Source organism: Festucalex cinctus, chromosome 8 (assembly GCF_051991245.1).
Source record: "Festucalex cinctus isolate MCC-2025b chromosome 8, RoL_Fcin_1.0, whole genome shotgun sequence".
NCBI classification, from domain to species: Eukaryota; Metazoa; Chordata; class Actinopteri; order Syngnathiformes; family Syngnathidae; genus Festucalex; species Festucalex cinctus.
This window is the reverse complement of record NC_135418.1, coordinates 24,782,815-24,799,431: the sequence shown is the minus strand read 5'-3', so window position 1 is coordinate 24,799,431 and position 16,617 is coordinate 24,782,815. Positions and strand designations below refer to the sequence as shown.

At 41.6% G+C, this 16,617-nt stretch overlaps 1 protein-coding gene across 3 annotated transcripts in view; it reads left to right on the top strand.

The window, feature by feature from the left end:
- The window catches only part of cacna2d2a (calcium channel, voltage-dependent, alpha 2/delta subunit 2a), a 169,160-nt gene that overhangs the window by 148,054 nt on the left and 4,489 nt on the right, over positions 1–16,617 (top strand). For 2 of the 3 annotated variants that reach the window (XM_077530815.1, XM_077530817.1), the window contains 24 exons: positions 1,622–1,711; positions 1,789–1,857; positions 3,330–3,404; positions 3,510–3,584; positions 3,662–3,733; positions 3,953–4,024; positions 4,122–4,183; positions 5,023–5,099; positions 7,411–7,425; positions 9,696–9,756; positions 10,012–10,109; positions 11,192–11,282; positions 11,940–12,002; positions 12,140–12,243; positions 12,331–12,429; positions 12,504–12,595; positions 13,619–13,666; positions 13,741–13,812; positions 13,890–14,042; positions 14,150–14,202; positions 15,559–15,614; positions 15,784–15,907; positions 15,987–16,096; positions 16,174–16,256. In XM_077530815.1, the coding sequence (XP_077386941.1) occupies positions 1,622–1,711; positions 1,789–1,857; positions 3,330–3,404; positions 3,510–3,584; positions 3,662–3,733; positions 3,953–4,024; positions 4,122–4,183; positions 5,023–5,099; positions 7,411–7,425; positions 9,696–9,756; positions 10,012–10,109; positions 11,192–11,282; positions 11,940–12,002; positions 12,140–12,243; positions 12,331–12,429; positions 12,504–12,595; positions 13,619–13,666; positions 13,741–13,812; positions 13,890–14,042; positions 14,150–14,202; positions 15,559–15,614; positions 15,784–15,907; positions 15,987–16,096; positions 16,174–16,256 (1,914 nt within the window). The remainder of the gene's footprint in view (positions 1–1,621; positions 1,712–1,788; positions 1,858–3,329; positions 3,405–3,509; positions 3,585–3,661; positions 3,734–3,952; positions 4,025–4,121; positions 4,184–5,022; positions 5,100–7,410; positions 7,426–9,695; positions 9,757–10,011; positions 10,110–11,191; positions 11,283–11,939; positions 12,003–12,139; positions 12,244–12,330; positions 12,430–12,503; positions 12,596–13,618; positions 13,667–13,740; positions 13,813–13,889; positions 14,043–14,149; positions 14,203–15,558; positions 15,615–15,783; positions 15,908–15,986; positions 16,097–16,173; positions 16,257–16,617) is intronic. The other variant, XM_077530816.1, reaches the window with a different exon arrangement.

The following is a 16,617-nucleotide window of genomic DNA, read 5'->3' as shown; positions in this document are numbered from 1 at the left end:
TTTGAGCACATACCCTTGAAATACACGCGTGGTGGCGTCGTGTCCGAGCGCACGTCCGCGTCGGCGTCAGGCTTCCTGACTGTACGCTTCCATCGGCCGAAGCGCCAGACGCCGACAGGCGTAACCTATTCTATTATTAGCTCGATAAAAGTCCGCTTAAACGCGCCACGGGGAGATATTCCATCAGGATAGTGACAGCCAGACCTTTTCACGGGATATAGGGGAAATTTTACGCCTGGCTAGAACAATCTAGGGCACATAAAAAAAAAACGGTAGCGAGCACAAATTTGTGGCGCAAAGGAGCCAGAGCCGTATAAAGTCACAGCAGCCCAGCTTGGCGATTAAAGGCCATTATCTCCGTAATAGCTTCCATCACGCCAGGAAGTCTACTCGGGAAAAGATCGCAACAAGAATGCTGTCTTTTTACAAAGAGAATAATGCTTATGATTGACGCTGTCAGGGAGGTATTAATTGATGCTTGTATGGCGTAAAAAACATCCATCCATCCATCCATCCATCCATCTTCTTAAAATACTAAATAGTCAATTATAGTTTCATTATCTTGTCTATGGGATGTATTGAATTGTACAGTAATAGGCTCGTTTTATCCTGTGATTAATGTGCGTTTTATCCAAAATCGTCCCCCTGTAAATTCATCAAAAAGAGCAAGATTTGGCTATTCTCTCTGTTCATTTTGTTCTCCCTATAACTGTCTTGACTCTTGTATTTGAAAAACAAAACGTATTTTATTTGTATTTATGTATTTTTAAACTGGTGGCATAATTACACCATAACAACGGTCACAAGATGACTTTTTTTTATTTACTTTTTTTTGAAAAATTAAAATGTGTAATATGCGCTCCATAATGTATAATACTTAATGGAATTAATTTAATACATTTGTTTTATTTGGTAGCTGTCAAGCTTATGACAGCTTTTCTGTTTCCAGTGAGGTTACAGCAGTACAGCTCAATAAGAGTTTAGTTGCCTTATAAATGTAATAAAATAAAAAGTAGCTTACTAGAATGATTAAAATAGCGTATACGGTGCAAGGACAAGATTTTGGAAAACATGATTTTGAAAATGCTTTGAAGGACCTTAATCATATGGTATGGGAAAAGAGCATACTTTTGAACCTGGATTTAATAGCATCCACAATTTAATGGTATGTGTGGTTGTAACTTTATTCATTCATTTAATTCACTATGATAATAAAGGATAACAGCAAATTGAGAGAGAAAAACAAACAAACTGGGCTTGAATGAATGAGGTTGTTAAAAAAAAAAAAAAAAAAAAAAGAAATCTCAGCATGTGACCTATTATTTGTATTCTTAACACCTCACCCCAATCTACAATCGCCGTGAGACGTTTTGTCACAATGCCAGCGTTGACATTCGAGCCTGGAGGGGAAATGGCCCTGTTTGCACATCGCGCCTTTGACGCCCCTTAATGTGTTTTTAATAGCTCCTTCATAATGATGAACTGTAGCCTTGAGTGGCTCGCCGAGGACCGACTACTTTATGTGGCCACCAAGAGAGAAGGACTTTTTGAAGGCTTTCTTGTTTTAACACGAGACCAGCTGTATAAAAGTCAAGCATGTGTGTTTGCCGTGTGCTCTCAGGAGTACCTGGATGTCCTGGGACGACCCATGGTGCTGGCCGGGTCCAAAGCCAAGCAGGTGCAGTGGACCAACGTCTACCAGGATGCTTTGGTGAGGGGAAAACACAAAGAGAGAATCTTAAGATGAGTGAAGGCGCTTGTTGATGGTGGTGTTTTTTGTTGCTTTAGGGTTTGGGCCTGGTCATCACGGGGACTATGCCGGTCTTCAACCTGACTGCTGATCGAACAAGCGCGCAGGTACGCGACATGAGTGTAGTTGCAAGTATGCAAATGTGTTTCCTAACTTTCTTCTACCTTCCAACTTACCTACCTTCTTAGCGAACTTCCTTCCTTCCTACCCAACTACCTTGCTACCTCCCTTCTTCTCCCTATCCACCATACCATCCACACTGCCTTTCTTCCTATGTTATTTTCTCTCTTCCTTTTGACCTACTGTCCTTCCTTTGTTCCTTCCTTCCTTGCTTCTTTCCTTCCTTCTTTCCTTCCTACCTTCCTTCCTTCCTTCCTTCCTTCCTTCCTTCCTTCCTTCCGTCCTTCCTTCCTTCCTTATTGGTTTCTTTTTGTCCTTTTTTGTACAATTTCTTTTTTGCACTTCCTTCCTTCCTTCCATCCTTCCTTCCTTCCTTCCTTCCTTCCTTCCTTCCTTCCTTCCACCTATCCTCGTGCCATACAACCTTCCTTCCTTCCTTCCTTCCTTCCTTCCTTCCTTCCACCCTTCCACCTATCTTCGTGCCATACCTTCCTTCCTTCCTTCCTTGCTTCTTCCTTTGCTTGCTTCTCTCCTTCCTTCCTTCCTTCCTTCCTTCCTTCCTTCCTTCCTTCCTTCCTTCCTTCCTTCCATCTATCTTCGTGCCATACAACCTTCCTTCCTTCCTTCCTTCCACCTATCTTCGTGCCATACCTTCCTTCCTTCCTTCCTTCCTTGCTTCTTCCTTTGCTTGCTTCTCTCCTTCCTTCCTTCCTTCCTTCCTTCCTTGCTTCTTCCTTTGCTTGCTTCTCTCCTTCCTTCCTTCCTTCCTTCCTTCCTTCCTTCCTTCCTTCCTTGCTTCTTCCTTTGCTTGCTTCTCTCCTTCCTTCCTTCCTTCCTTCCTTCCTTGCTTCTTCCTTTGCTTGCTTCTCTCCTTCCTTCCTTCCTTCCTTCCTTCCTATCTTCGTGCCATACAACCTTCCTTCCTTCCTACCTAACAAGTGCACAGCCTTACGAATGATGATTACCAAGTATTAAAATCAAATTCAGTCTTGTTTGTTTTTCAATTTTGTGGTTCTGATTTAAGCCTAAAATTGAAATGGGGGGGGGGGGGGGTAATGCCTTTTTTATTACACAAATAACTAAATGATCAGTTCTTTTTTCCCCCGATTAAATCATAATTAGCCACTAAGATCCATAGTGTAAATGCATCCTTAGTTGTATATTGACCATAGTCAGCCATTGGTGTCAACAGTTGCGTCGCTTCAGGCCAACAGCACCCCCCAGAGGTGGACACTGGCATTACAAACAACCATTGTCACCCAGACAGCACTTTGGATCCGTCTTTCAGCATCCTTAAGCCCAGTATTTACTTTGAGCTTATCACCGGGGCGTAAAGCAGCGGAACGGATAGACGCGATAAGAGCGAAAGTAGGTGCTAATCAGATAGCGGCCCATAGTGATAACTTGCAAGAGCTTCTTCAGGCTCAGCGTAATGCTGCGTGTGTTGTCCCCTATACAGAACCAGCTCATCCTTGGAGTCATGGGCGTGGACATCGCAATCAACGAGATCAAAAAGAAGACGCCCACGTATAGAGTGAGCATCATGGACACAAAACACTTTACACTACTTGCAAAATTCGTCCAAAATGACCTCATCACCTCCCTGTTTTTGTTTTTGTTTTTTGTTTTTGTCACGCAGCTCGGCGCCAATGGTTACACCTTTGCGACCGATCCAAACGGTTACGTGCTGCTACACCCCAACCTGCGACCGATGGTGTGTGTGCGTCTATGGAAGTGCTAAAGCTAGATTGGTCGTTGTTTTTATTTATACACGTCTGTGCTCTTGAGCAGAACATCAACTTTAGGGAGCCCGTCACGCTGGATTTTCTCGATGCAGAACTGGAAGACAGCAACAAGGAGGAGGTAAGAACATTGATTGGGCGTCGTTCGTAACCTGAAATCGTCGTATATCCATCAAAATGTTAATGGCGTGTCAATTATTCACAGATTTTTGCTCGGTCAAAGGTTCATTGTAAAGCTAGTATATATGTTGGCCCATTTATAGTACTATTTTTTTTAGTTTGTTATAGTTGGGGCTTGCTTTAAGAATGTCCTTCTAGCTCTCTCTCAATTTCTCCTCAGATCCGGAGACAAATGATTGATGGCAAATCTGGGCAGAGGAAAATCAAGACGCTCATTAAGTCGGTTGATGAGGCAAGTCATCAAAACACTGAGAATCAGTCATGTTTCAAAATAGCAGGGGGGAGGTTGTATGTGATAATGTGTGACCCTGTGTTGTGGCTATCCGCAGAGGTACATCGACGAGGCCTTGCGAACGTACACGTGGACGCCGGTGGAGGGCACAGACTACAGGTAGATTGATTTGAACTGACCTTTGGAATTGGAGGTGGCAGGGGGAGTTCTGTCTCATGCAAATGAGCCCCCCCTCTGCTGCAAGGCCAAAGCTGAGTACAGATATTGTTACTGTGACGATTAGGGGCAGTAATGGGGTGGCTACATGTTGAGAGCCGAATCTAAAAAAAAAAAAAAAAAAAAAAAAAAAAGGGGATGTGAGGCCCCAATTTCTAGCAGCGTTTCCCCAACCTTTATTGTGCCAAGGAACACAGTTTACTTCATAAAAATCGCATGGAACACTACCAAATGTTTGTCACAATACTGAAATGATGATATCATCTCAATTTAAATCAATAATGTACTTTGTGTGAAATCTTGTTCGGTTGGACATAAATGGAATAGTATGTTTCTATCTGTTTCCGTTTTGCAGCAATTAGCATTAGAAGAGAGCTTAGTTTCATCAGTTTTCACAAATTATTTAAAATTGTAAGTAATTGAGCTTTTTTTCTAGATGGCTCTGGTTGATCTCCTTTGCTCTGCTGCCACCTGCTGGCCGTTTGTGTAATGACTACCATTTCTGCAACCGTTCTTTGCAGTTGAGAGGCTGCATCAAAGCCTTATGTATGCTCTAGCATAAAAAAAACAAAAAAAAACATATAAATACGTCTTTGAGACACAAAAAAATGTATTTACACGTTATTGGGAGCAAATGAGTTAATGAGGATGAGCGGTAGTATAGAAAGTGGATGAATTACTTGTCAGGTGTCCCAATACTTTTGTCCATATTTTGTCCCACAGTGTATCTGCACTTACATTGTTGTGTTCCTAATGTTTGTGCGTCTGCCTTACTATCTCAGTCTAGGGTTGGTATTGCCCACATATAGCGAGAGCCACATCAAAGCCAACCTTAGCGACCAGATCCTGCAGGTGCAGTGTAAGTACCTTTGCGCCACAAGGCCGGACCACCTCTGTCTCTCGCTCTCTCTCCTTTCCGCTCTCTCTCTCTCTCCTTCACGTCGGCCTTTTATCCCCGGGGTTCTCCAACATCATCTTAGGGAACGGAGCGACTCGCCTTTTTCTCCCTCTTCCTCCTTTTCCTCCTCTTCCTCTCGGTGCTCCTTGATAGGCTGGATCCAATCTGAGTATCCCTCCTTCCTCCTCCCTCCTCCTCCTGTCTCCATGCTGTGCTGTAAAAAAAACAAACAAACAAAAAAACAGTGATGTTTTTTCTTCGCTCCGGCTGAAGAAAAAAACAAACTGAAGAGTCAGAAAGGTGAAAGCGATGGGATGCCGGTGAAAATAATGGTGATTTTGTGCTATTATTTTATTATTATTTCTTTGCCAAATGCTCTCGCCTCTTCTCCACCGAGAAATGATTCTGAAGCGTGTGTGTTTTGGGGGGAAATTGTGAAAACACGCATGCTTTTCACCTCCTTATGATGCCTTCTATGATTTTCTTTCCCTTCTGTTGTATGTGTGACTTTGTGTACTGCGTGTGAGCTTTGGAATCATTCAGCACATAAACTCCCACAAGGCCCGAGTGCCGGGCTTGCTCATGTGTGGGAGTTTGGGTTTTGTGGCTCCGAATGGGGACACGTTGTTGTCCTTCTCATTCTTTCTTTGTTGTACTTCCTCTTGATATTTTCCCACAATAATTGTCTCTTTTTTTTCTGTCTTTCTCATTTGCTCCAGCAAATAAGATGTTTGGTCTTTATTTCTTTTCAGCGGGGTACACGCATATCAATTTTTAGTATCGTCATCGATTACCTTGAGGGGAATAAAATCAGCATTTTTTTGTGTGATAAAGATCTCCACCAATCGTGAGCCACCTCCACTAAACAACTATGTTATTGTACACAACATGGAAAATCCGCAGAAAAACAGATTTCCTATCGTAAATATTACCCTGAATATTTTTAGAGAGGATCGGGAAAGAAAAAAAATACTCTTGGCACACCCCCACACCACATGATCATTTGTCTGAGTAATCTGTAAGATAAATTCAATAATTATCTTTGATTGTAAGGCAGCGGAAATGTTGAAATGATGGGCCAAATGATAAAGTGTAGTAGAAGAAGAAATGGTAGATGCTAGGCTAATGTTAGCTTATCGAGTAACTATAACGTTTAACAATTACGATTCTCTGATATTTTGCGAGCAGTTCAGAGAGAACAAAAAAAAAAATCACTCTTAACACATTCACTGCCAGCCCAGCAAAAATGCATTATTTGACGTCTTTTTCCGTCAATGGCAGTCAATGAGTTAAGATGAGATGTAACCAAAATTGACGGATTTCTAAGCAAAATGTGCCTTAAAAAAAGAAAAAAGGAAAAAAGGATGCTGCAATATAATCACAAAATATATTGGCACATTGTGTTTAACACATTCACTGCCAGGCCAGAAAAAATGCATTATTTGACGTCTTTTTCCGTCAATGGCAGTCAATGAGTTAAATTAAAGGACAACCAATTGTAAACATTTTCTTATCAAGTATGCTGTATGTGCCCCCCTCCTAGTTTAAAGACTGTATTCATATTAATATTGTGTTAGTGAGGTAAGAATTAAGCAGATTAATTCATCCATTTGATCAATTTGGCCATTCAGGCCAATACTGTCCTCTGCTTTTGAGTAAACGTAACGTCAACGTGCCTTCGGGCTCGCATTGCGAACGTCACCTGTTTTCTGGGTTTGGTCTCACAACATTAGCAAAGTGAGCGCGAGGACAGTTGAAAGTGACATCACTTTCAGTCGATAGCTGACGGATGTTCAAGCAAAAAAAAAAAAAAAAATGGCCGCCCACTGAGATGGAAGAAAATGAATGAAATATTGGGCATAATCCTTATTCCACAAAAGCAATATTAATCACAGTACTGTGTTTAGACTAGTGTGGGAACATACAAAACATTGTTGCAAAGAACATTTTTGCCTTCTTTTTTCTTACTCACCTGAAACCACAGTTAAATCGATCAGGATAATCTTCCAGACATCCAATAATCGTGTTGCTGCTGATCGTAAATGTTAAAATTGGCCCGATTATCAATATGTGTGTATCCCGCTTTACTCGTCTCGTTTGATTTCAATGGTTTCTTTCTTTTTTTCTTTTTTTTTTCAAAAACACAATATTTTTATTCAAGCAATAAATTGAATAAAATATTGTTTGTGACCCCCCTCCCCCTCCCCCCAAAACCCCTTCCCACCCGACCCCCTGTTTCTTTTCTTGCTCCTTCTCTGATGGATCCACACAGTGTCATACATCCAGGGCAAGTATACTCCCATCTTGGTCCACGTTCCCTATCCCTTGACTTCCTCCTCCTCCTCCTGCCTACCGCTTCCTCCCTCATTCTGACCCAACCCCCCACCACCACTACCACCTCCCTCCTAACTTCACCCTAACCCTGGCTCCCCTTGTCTGCCTGCCCGTCTTTGCCTCCAGGACCCTCTTTCCCCTCCTTTCAACCTCAACCTTCCTTAACATGATAAAGGCTCAGTTCACCTCTGCCGCAGACGCACCGAACGGGAAGACAGATGTTCATAATCCGTCTGTGGATGGTTCCTTTCCTCCTGTCCGTCTTTCGCCTCTTCTCTGCATCCTCTCTTCCATTACCTGCCTGCCTATTTCTTGCTGTGTCACTAATCTGTTAATGTTCATTCTCATATCAAGGCCCACGAATTAGCGATACAACAGCTAGATCCATTGTTGATCTCTGCAAACGTACAAACAGTACTTAAGTCCAATGTTAGACAGGTTGTTAGGTACCACGGAACAGTTTGATATATCCATGACAACTGCTGTATAATTAATACTGCCTTTATAAATATAATAATTCTCACTTTTAAATGTAGAGCATCATACCAAGAGGTATTTCTATTGTTAGTTTATTAACTTAAACTGAGCATGTTTACAGTCCAAGAACCACGCACTGCTTAAAATCACTTGTGTAATTTATAGAGCTGTCAAACGATCAAATTTTTTAATCAGATTAATCACATCTTAGAATTTTGATTAATCACAATTAATCGCTGACTTAAAAAGGCTTTATTTTCCCCAACATGTTTTGCCCGCTAAATTTGAAGCGCACCTGTTATGTGTTAATTTTTTCGACATTTACTGTTCCAAGGACATCTTCAAAAATTTAGATCCACTGCACACGCTCATCCTGCTTTCTCTCATCAATTAATTATTTGCATAATTTAAAATGGGAATAAATGACCTACGGCATATGTAAACATTTATTAAATGCTTTAATTTAATGCATGTAGTTATGTTTATTGCTCAAACCCCAACCGCAACCTTTAACGTAACCATCCGCTGTCAGCTAAAAAGGATCACCTGCGGTCAAAATTAATAGTGTGATTAATCTGTGGTAATGCAATGATTAATGCGATAATTTTTTTAGTGATTAATTAATTACTTAACGCTTTAACTTTGACAGCACTAGTAATTTAGTGAAAATCGGTGTATTTTAAGAATCCTGAAGTCAACCACCCCAAAGCTAAAAATATTTCCAGAACAGTCCAGTTGCAATTGATTCAATGCTCTGACGACCGAAAAACATTTGCCCTGAAATGAATGTTACCAATCTTCATGAAATTGAGTGCCCACGTACGAAAAAGTCTCAATGACCTTTACCTGAAATTGAACAGGAAGTCAGCCATTTTGGTTTGAAACAGCCGCACTTTGGGCAAATTCCAATGTTACCTTTCGCATTAGCATGACTCTGCAAGTTACACTGGAGTGTCGTTCATTTGAGCTGTGTCCACCCCCCCACCTTCAGGCCCCTCCCTCAGGTGTCAACCCAGCGCAGCGACCTCCTGTGTCGTCCCTCTCTACAATCCCCGTCTCCATCAGCTTGTCCCCGTCACCCCCTCTGCCACACCCCTTTACTCACCCCTCAGACCGCCAGGCGCACGGCCCAACGCTTTCCTAAGCGAACCCCGACCCAGGATGGTGCGCGGCATTGTGGGCGGAGACTACCTGGGCGCCCCATTGGTTGATCTGAAGCACAACACCAGATGAAATTTGTCGACTTTTCGTCAGCGTTGCCCGTCAACATGCCCTTCACAATGCAATGCAACTCCTGCGATTATGTGTCTCTCCGAGCCCCCCGCCCGCCCTGGCAGTCTGAGGGGCGACCACCTCCATCAGGACCCCTTGCAACAGTTGGCCACGTTGATGCCTGCCTGACCTTTTTACAGCACGCTGCAACCTGGAGTGGGTCTGAGAAGTCGCTTCCTGACGCCACGCCGAGTCAAGTCACTTCTCAGACATCCTAAACACACCCCCAGTGAATTTTGATTTATTATTGTTTTTCAAAGATTAAAAAACAAAAACGTTCATCCATTCAGGTCAGGTTCGATTTAAGGCACCATATTGGCAAACGCTAATGTTTCCCATGATTCCTCAACGCTGCTATGGTATAAGTCCCGTTGTTGTACGCCCGCCCTCCGTCCCCCGAACAGCTGCAAGTCCCTCACTTCCCCGGCCCCCCTTATCCCGCTTCCCGGATAATCTTCCCCCTTTCTGTTGCAGATTTTGAGTCACTGCTGCCAAACAGTTTTGAGTCTGAAGGACATATATTCATTGCTCCCAGGTAGCCAGCTTGTGTGGAACGCTCCTTGTTGTCATTACGCTACATCTCGTCCAGGAGTGTTTATTTTGTGTGTTTGTGTGTGTGTCTAAGTGTATGTGTGTTGCATTGTATTGTCGTTTTGGTATCATCAGAGTTCACCGTCACTGTGCCCAAGTACAACAACTCCGTGCATGCTGTGATGCCGCATGATTTGTCTTGGGATTGGATGCATCATGCAGGTTTAAGCAGTCTTGCATTTTGGTTTTTGCTCCTCAGGGAATACTGCAACGATCTGGAGTTGTCAGGCAACAACACGGAATTCCTGCTCAACTTCATCGCCCTCATGGAGAAAGTGACGCCCGACTCCAAGCAATGTCAGTTGGATTTTGCTAGTTATTTCAGCATAAATGTATTTTTCACTGAGATAACAGCTTCGGTTTAAGCAATTTCCAGAGGATGGGGAGACAGTCAAGATGTATCATTTAAACATAGTGAGAAAAAAAAACGATGTAGTACTTTCCTTCCTATTATACAGGACCTTGGTACCATCTTGTGGCATCTTACATGGTTTCCGCGCGTCATTAAAAGTCATGGAAAATGGATTTTGCTCTAATCGTACTGTACTGTTGCTGTCACCAACGTCCAGCATGAAACACTAATCCCATCTAGTGGCAGAAAATTACCTCATAACTGTTAAGTATATCTTTTAACTTGAAATAACTTTGTGAATTACTTGTAAAATTAAATTATAAAACAAATTTAAAATTACCTGCGATTGCCTGGCAACCGGTCCAGTGTGTGCCCAAAAGCCTACTGAGATAGGCTCCAGCACCCCCCGCGACCCTTGTGAGGAATAAGCGGTCAAGAAAATGGATGGATTGATGTAAAATTACTGTATGTATGAAATTACTGTATGAATGGTAAAAAAAAAAAAAAAAGATAGTCGCATTTGTATTTGTTAACCATATTTTCTCATTTATATGTCAATTAATAAGAGTATGACAAACTTAGAACAGTTATAACGTGATTAAGCACGAGTTAACACTGGTGACAGGACATCCAGACTGCTGGAAAAAAAAAAGAAAAATATTTGGAATTATTGGGCAAATTCTAACAGGTGTATTGTGTTTGTGATTAGCAACATTTTAGTTGCCTCTGCATTTTTTTTTGGGCACATTTGTGCAGTTGATACGGTGGTAATGTTGTTTGTTTTTTACTCTTAATGCAAATGACAAAAAAAAAAAAAAAACACAAAATTAATCCTAATAAATCGTTTTTGTGCGCCAAGAGCCTGAAATTCCATTATCACCTGTGCAGTCGTTTTCCAAACCTAATTAAACAAAGCCCACTGGGGTCCTCTTACCATTTTAGGAAACAATAAGCTTGGCCACCTCATACTCATGTTGCTATTCCGTTTGCATGCAAATATTCAGCTGTGTTGTGTTGCCCTGTTCAGGCGACAATTTGCTCCTTCACAACCTGATCCTGGACACGGGCATCATCAGGCAGCTGGTGGACAAGGTGTGGAAGAACAAAGACTTAAATACGTGAGTGCAGAATGGCTCCTTCACAGACTCTTTCTCAAGCAGGCAAATAACTAAAGATTTACTTAGTTGTGTCATTTCACAGACCTTACAATTTGTATACATGCCATTAAAAAGTCAAGTTTGAACTCATTCACTCCCAGCCATTTTCACGGAAGCAATCCCGTTCGCTCCCGGCTATTTTACTAAATTTGACTGATTTTGCAAGGCCCACAGAATTTTGTGTTCTATTGCTATAAAAGCATGGAACCTATCAAAAGAAAGATTAAAGTCTCTTCTTTCATCAGGAAAAAAAAAAGTATGTTTCTTGCTGTTTCCGTTTTGCAGCAATTAGCTTTAGAAGAGAGCTAAGTTTCATCAGTTTTTACAAATCTATTTAAAATTGCAAGTAATTTAGCTTTTTTTCTACATGGCCCTGGTTGATCTCCTTTGCTCTGCTGCCACCTGCTGGCCGTTTGTGTAATAACTACCATTTCTGCAACCGTTCCTTGCAGTTGAGAGGCTGCATCAAAGCCTTCTGTATACTCGAGCATTAAAAAAACAAAAAAAACGTATAAATACGTCTTTGGGACACTTAAAACATTTTTTTTTTTTAAACCTATTTACACGTTATTGGGAGCAAATGAGTTAGTCATATGACCATCGCTCTGTATTTTTAAGGTACGGTTTCCTGGCGGTATTTGCTGCCACAGACGGAGGAATCACACGAGTGTTTCCCAACAAGTAAGAGTTCCTTCTTATCAAGACTGTGTGCTGTGTTTTTAATGCCTCCCTTTTAAAGTCTAATCACTCGATAAGGAACGAGCGCGGCACTAGTGGCCTCGTAGCGGGGAGATTTACAGCTCTCTTAAAAATGTCAGGGCTGCGGAAAGCTGGGAGGAAGACCCCGAGCCGTTTAACGCCAGCTATTACCGCCGCAGCCTCGACAACAAGGGCTACATCTTCAGAGCGCCTTATCGTACAGGTGAATGATGCTCCTCGGGGGGGCGTCTCACGCCGGGCCCGGTCTTTTTTGTTGACTCACTTTTCTTTTTTCTTCTTCATCTGGCAGCCAGAGACGAGCTGCTCAACCCGGAGAATGACACCATCGGGATCCTGGTCAGCACGGCGGTGGACATCACAGTCGGAGGGAAGACGATCAAACCGGCGGGTGCGTTCCCGCGTGACGGGGGCTTTCATTTTTGAAGATACTCGCTGTAACTTGCGTGTTTGCTCATTTGGCAGTCGTCGGGGTGAAACTGGATCTGGAAGCCTGGGTGGATAAGTTCAAGATTCTTGCCAGCAACCACACAGACAACCGCCAAGGCCCTAACACGGTAAGCAAATGTGCGATCAATGAAGACCCTGTTTGGCTCCGTTTAGTTGTTAAATATGAATAAATTGGGGATATATGGTATGGCAATTTATTGGAATTAGGTAGATTTCAGGTAAAACGGTATATGCAAACAAATGGGAGTGAACGGTTGTTTGTCTATATACAGTATGGCCTGTGATTGACAATCAGTTCAGAGTCATCCCTGCTGGGATAGACTCAATTCAACTTTATTATTTTACTTCATTTACTTTTTTTGTTTTTACTTTTTTTATTTATTTATTTATTTAGCAATGAAATACCATGCTTTCTCAAGATGTAAGTCATAGGCAGCAAATAGAATGAAAACAGCAGAAGTATGGAGGCATTATTGTACCAAAACTATTTACAAATGCATATTTCGATCCAAAAAAAAAAAAAAAATGTAAAAAGAATTTGTTTCTGTAACCAAAGTAACAAGTGTTTAACGAGAATCCACAAATATGCGGCTGAAGTCGCAAATGTGTGACATAAATCTGCAAATGCGTAACTGAGCGTGTATGGAGACTTGTGTGTAGCTCCGACCACCAGGGGATGCTAGTGTCAATAATATGTCAGTTTTTGGCGGCAATCTAAGCCATAGACAATATTGTTTTTTTTGTTTGTAAACTTGTCTTTCGGAGACAGGGTGCCCCTTCTGATTCTCATTGCCGAGGAAATTTATTTTCCTATAATAACTGTGGACTTATTTATGAACAGTGCATTCACAATCATATTTAAGTCTGTGATACTTTCCGAGCGAGATGACTCGGAAGTACTTAGACGATCGTTCTCATCATCCTTTTCAAATGAATCATACCCGATACAAATCCTTTTTATGTATTTGTGGATCGAAATACGCATTTGTAAATAGTTTTGGCACAATAATGGCCCCATACAGGGGCCACAAAATTGAACCCTGTGGAACACCATACGACTGTGGGACATTCACAAGTCCCTCTTTTGTTCCCTCGATTTATACTCGTGTCCTTTCTTCTGTTTGTGTCAGTGTGGACCAAATCGTGTCTGTGAGATGGACTGTGAAGCCAACAATGACGTGAGTGTCCATTTGTCTTCTTACACGTTTCACTGCTCCTCCATCTCACAGTCCACTATTGCGTTTGCCTGCAGGACCTCCTGTGTTACTTAATAGACGACGGCGGCTTCCTCATCATGTCCAACCAGAAGGATGACTGGAACAAGGTGTCGTTTTAGCCCCGTCGCAGGTGGTTGCGCTCACTTACGAGCCGCCTGTCCTGACTGCTCGTGCTCCCCCTCAGGTGGGCATGTTCTTCAGCGACGTGGAGCCCTCCCTGATGTACGCGCTCTACAACAACTCCTTCTACTACCGCAAACAATCGTTCGACTATCAGTCGGTGTGCGAGCGCATGCCCAACAGCGAGGCCGGAGCCGGGCGGAGAGGCGTCTTTGTGGTAATAAAAACGTACATTTTAACATATGGCGGGGTCACTCGTATCTCAAGGCGTCACTGTAAACTGTACATGAATAATTTGACATTCACTCATTGTCATGTCCGCAGCCCACGATTGCGGATTTTGTTAACCTGGCTTGGTGGACGTCGGCTGCTGCTTGGTGAGAAATTTACCTCACTATTATTATTATTATTATTATTATTATTATTATTATTATTATTATTATTATTATTATTATATACCCTTTATAAGGCACACCTGCAAGGTGTAATATTCATAGTGTAGTTTTCAATTGTACTAAATTGCAGTTCTACAGTACTGTAAATTACAGACATAATAATAAACATATTGCTAATGGGGACATATAAGGATTTTTTTTAACTCATCCACTCCCAGCTATTTTCACTGAAGCAACTGGATTTTGACTGATTTTGCAAGGACCACAGAATATTGTGTTCTATTGCTATAAAACAATTGAACCGACCAAAAGAAAGACTACAGTGTCTTCTTTCATCAGTTAAAAAAAATAATAAAATAAAATAAAAGGTGTATTTGTATCTGTTTCTGTTGTGCAGCAGTTAGCATTAGAATGTAGCCAAGTTTCATCATTATTCACAAAGCTGTCGAAAACACTGACAAAAACAGCTTGTTACAACATGGCCCTGGCTGATCTCTTATACTCTGCTCCCACCTGCTGGCTTTTTTTGTTGTTGTAATAACTACCATTGTTTTAAGCAACCCCTTCAGGTCAGAAGCTGTATCAAATCCTTCTATGTGCTCTAGCATGAAAAAAATAAATAAATGTATAGATACGTTTTTGTAGGGAAGGACAAAGTATTAAAAAAAAAAAGTATTTACACGTTTTTGGGTTTGAATGAGTTAATAACTTGCAGACAAGTAGTTGGGTCTCTGGAGTGTCTTCCCACCAATCAAGTGTAAATTACACAACCTAGTAAAAAATAAAACATTTTAAAAAATTGTGTTTATTAATAACAGTCTAAGAAAGGACTTTTTAATTAAATTGCCATAAAATTAAATCATCATACACTTGGCATTTTCATCCATGACTTGGAAGCTAGGTTGGGTGAATAGAGGCCCTTTTCAAGCAGTACATGGAATAATGTCGAAGCCAGAAAGCTAAGACATCTGGGATATTTTTAATTTTTTTTAATTTTGGGGTATCAATGTGTTGTCTCCTTTAATTTAATATATCTTTGAATGACGATATAGTATCTTTGTAATGGGTCAATTTCATATTGTCGCTGTCCTGTGACAAACACTTTTTCCATTTGTCTCTTTTTTTTTTTTACGTTTATGGGATGAAACTGAATGCAGACATCCTAAAAACGTAAAAATAAATAAATAAATACTTTTACAAAAATGGACATAATTGTTTTAAACAGGACAGCAGCAATACGCAACTTGTATTGGAAAGTGTGGGCGGACCTCATGCTTTACCCTACTTGCTGCAGAATACACAAAACAAATGTTTATATTGGCCCCTTCTCGTCTTCAGGTCATTGTTCCAGCAGTTGATGTATGGGCTGGCTTATCACAGCTGGTTTGTCACAGGTGGGTGCCAAAATGCCAACAGTCATTACTTTCACCATTGGTGATGAGGAAAAATGTCTGGCAGTATCTTACAGTATGTAGTGCACTCAAGATGACCAACTCCAGTTTCACCAAAACTAGTAGTAGTTTTGTGAAATAGGTTTGTGTGCGTTTCTAATATGACCCTCAGACGAGGTGGACGCCGATGGACTGGACTTCAAGGATCGAAGTTGCGTCATGATCCAGACTCAGTACTACCTGGGCAACCTGAGCAGCTCCTTCAACATGCTGCAGGATTGCGGCAACTGCTCCAGGTCGGCACACTCGCACGCCCAAACAGTCCAGAATGACACAACAGCATAAAGTTGAAAGTGCTGTGTCTTTCCCGATCAGGCTGATCCACGCCAAGAGGATAAACAACACCAACCTGTTGTTCGTGGTGGCCGAGAAGATGCCCTGCAACACCTGCGAGATCGAAAAGTTGTCCCAGGAGGAGGAGGAGTGTATCCTCTGCTGCCGTGATGTCAATGACATGTGGACAACCTCTGTTCTTTTTTTTTCCGTAATCGCGTATTTGCAGTCATGGAGGAGAACCCGTGTGAGGAAATGACAGTGGCGCGCTACAGGAAAGGACCCTCCACCTGTTTTGACAACAACAACGCGGTAAGATTGGCCGCAGTCATCGAGAAATATTCGTCTATATCTTATATAGCATGTCAAATGTCAGCATGTTAGGATTTTAGCAATTTGGATTCGAAGACGTACGTGAATACCGAGCAAGAAACTAACAAATTACCAACAAATTACAGACTTCTCTTAAAGTACCGTTAGCATGTCAACAAAAAGCACATTAGCAATTGTTAGTAATTCTGCTTAAATTTCTACCTGAATATAGGATGTGATTTAAAACCCTAATACTATGACTTTGGTAACTCAGGTTCTACTTTGCTATATATTAGCATACCAAAGGTTAGCAGCATGGATGCTATCTTGCTAGCAACTCATCTTAGCATCAGAAATAGTG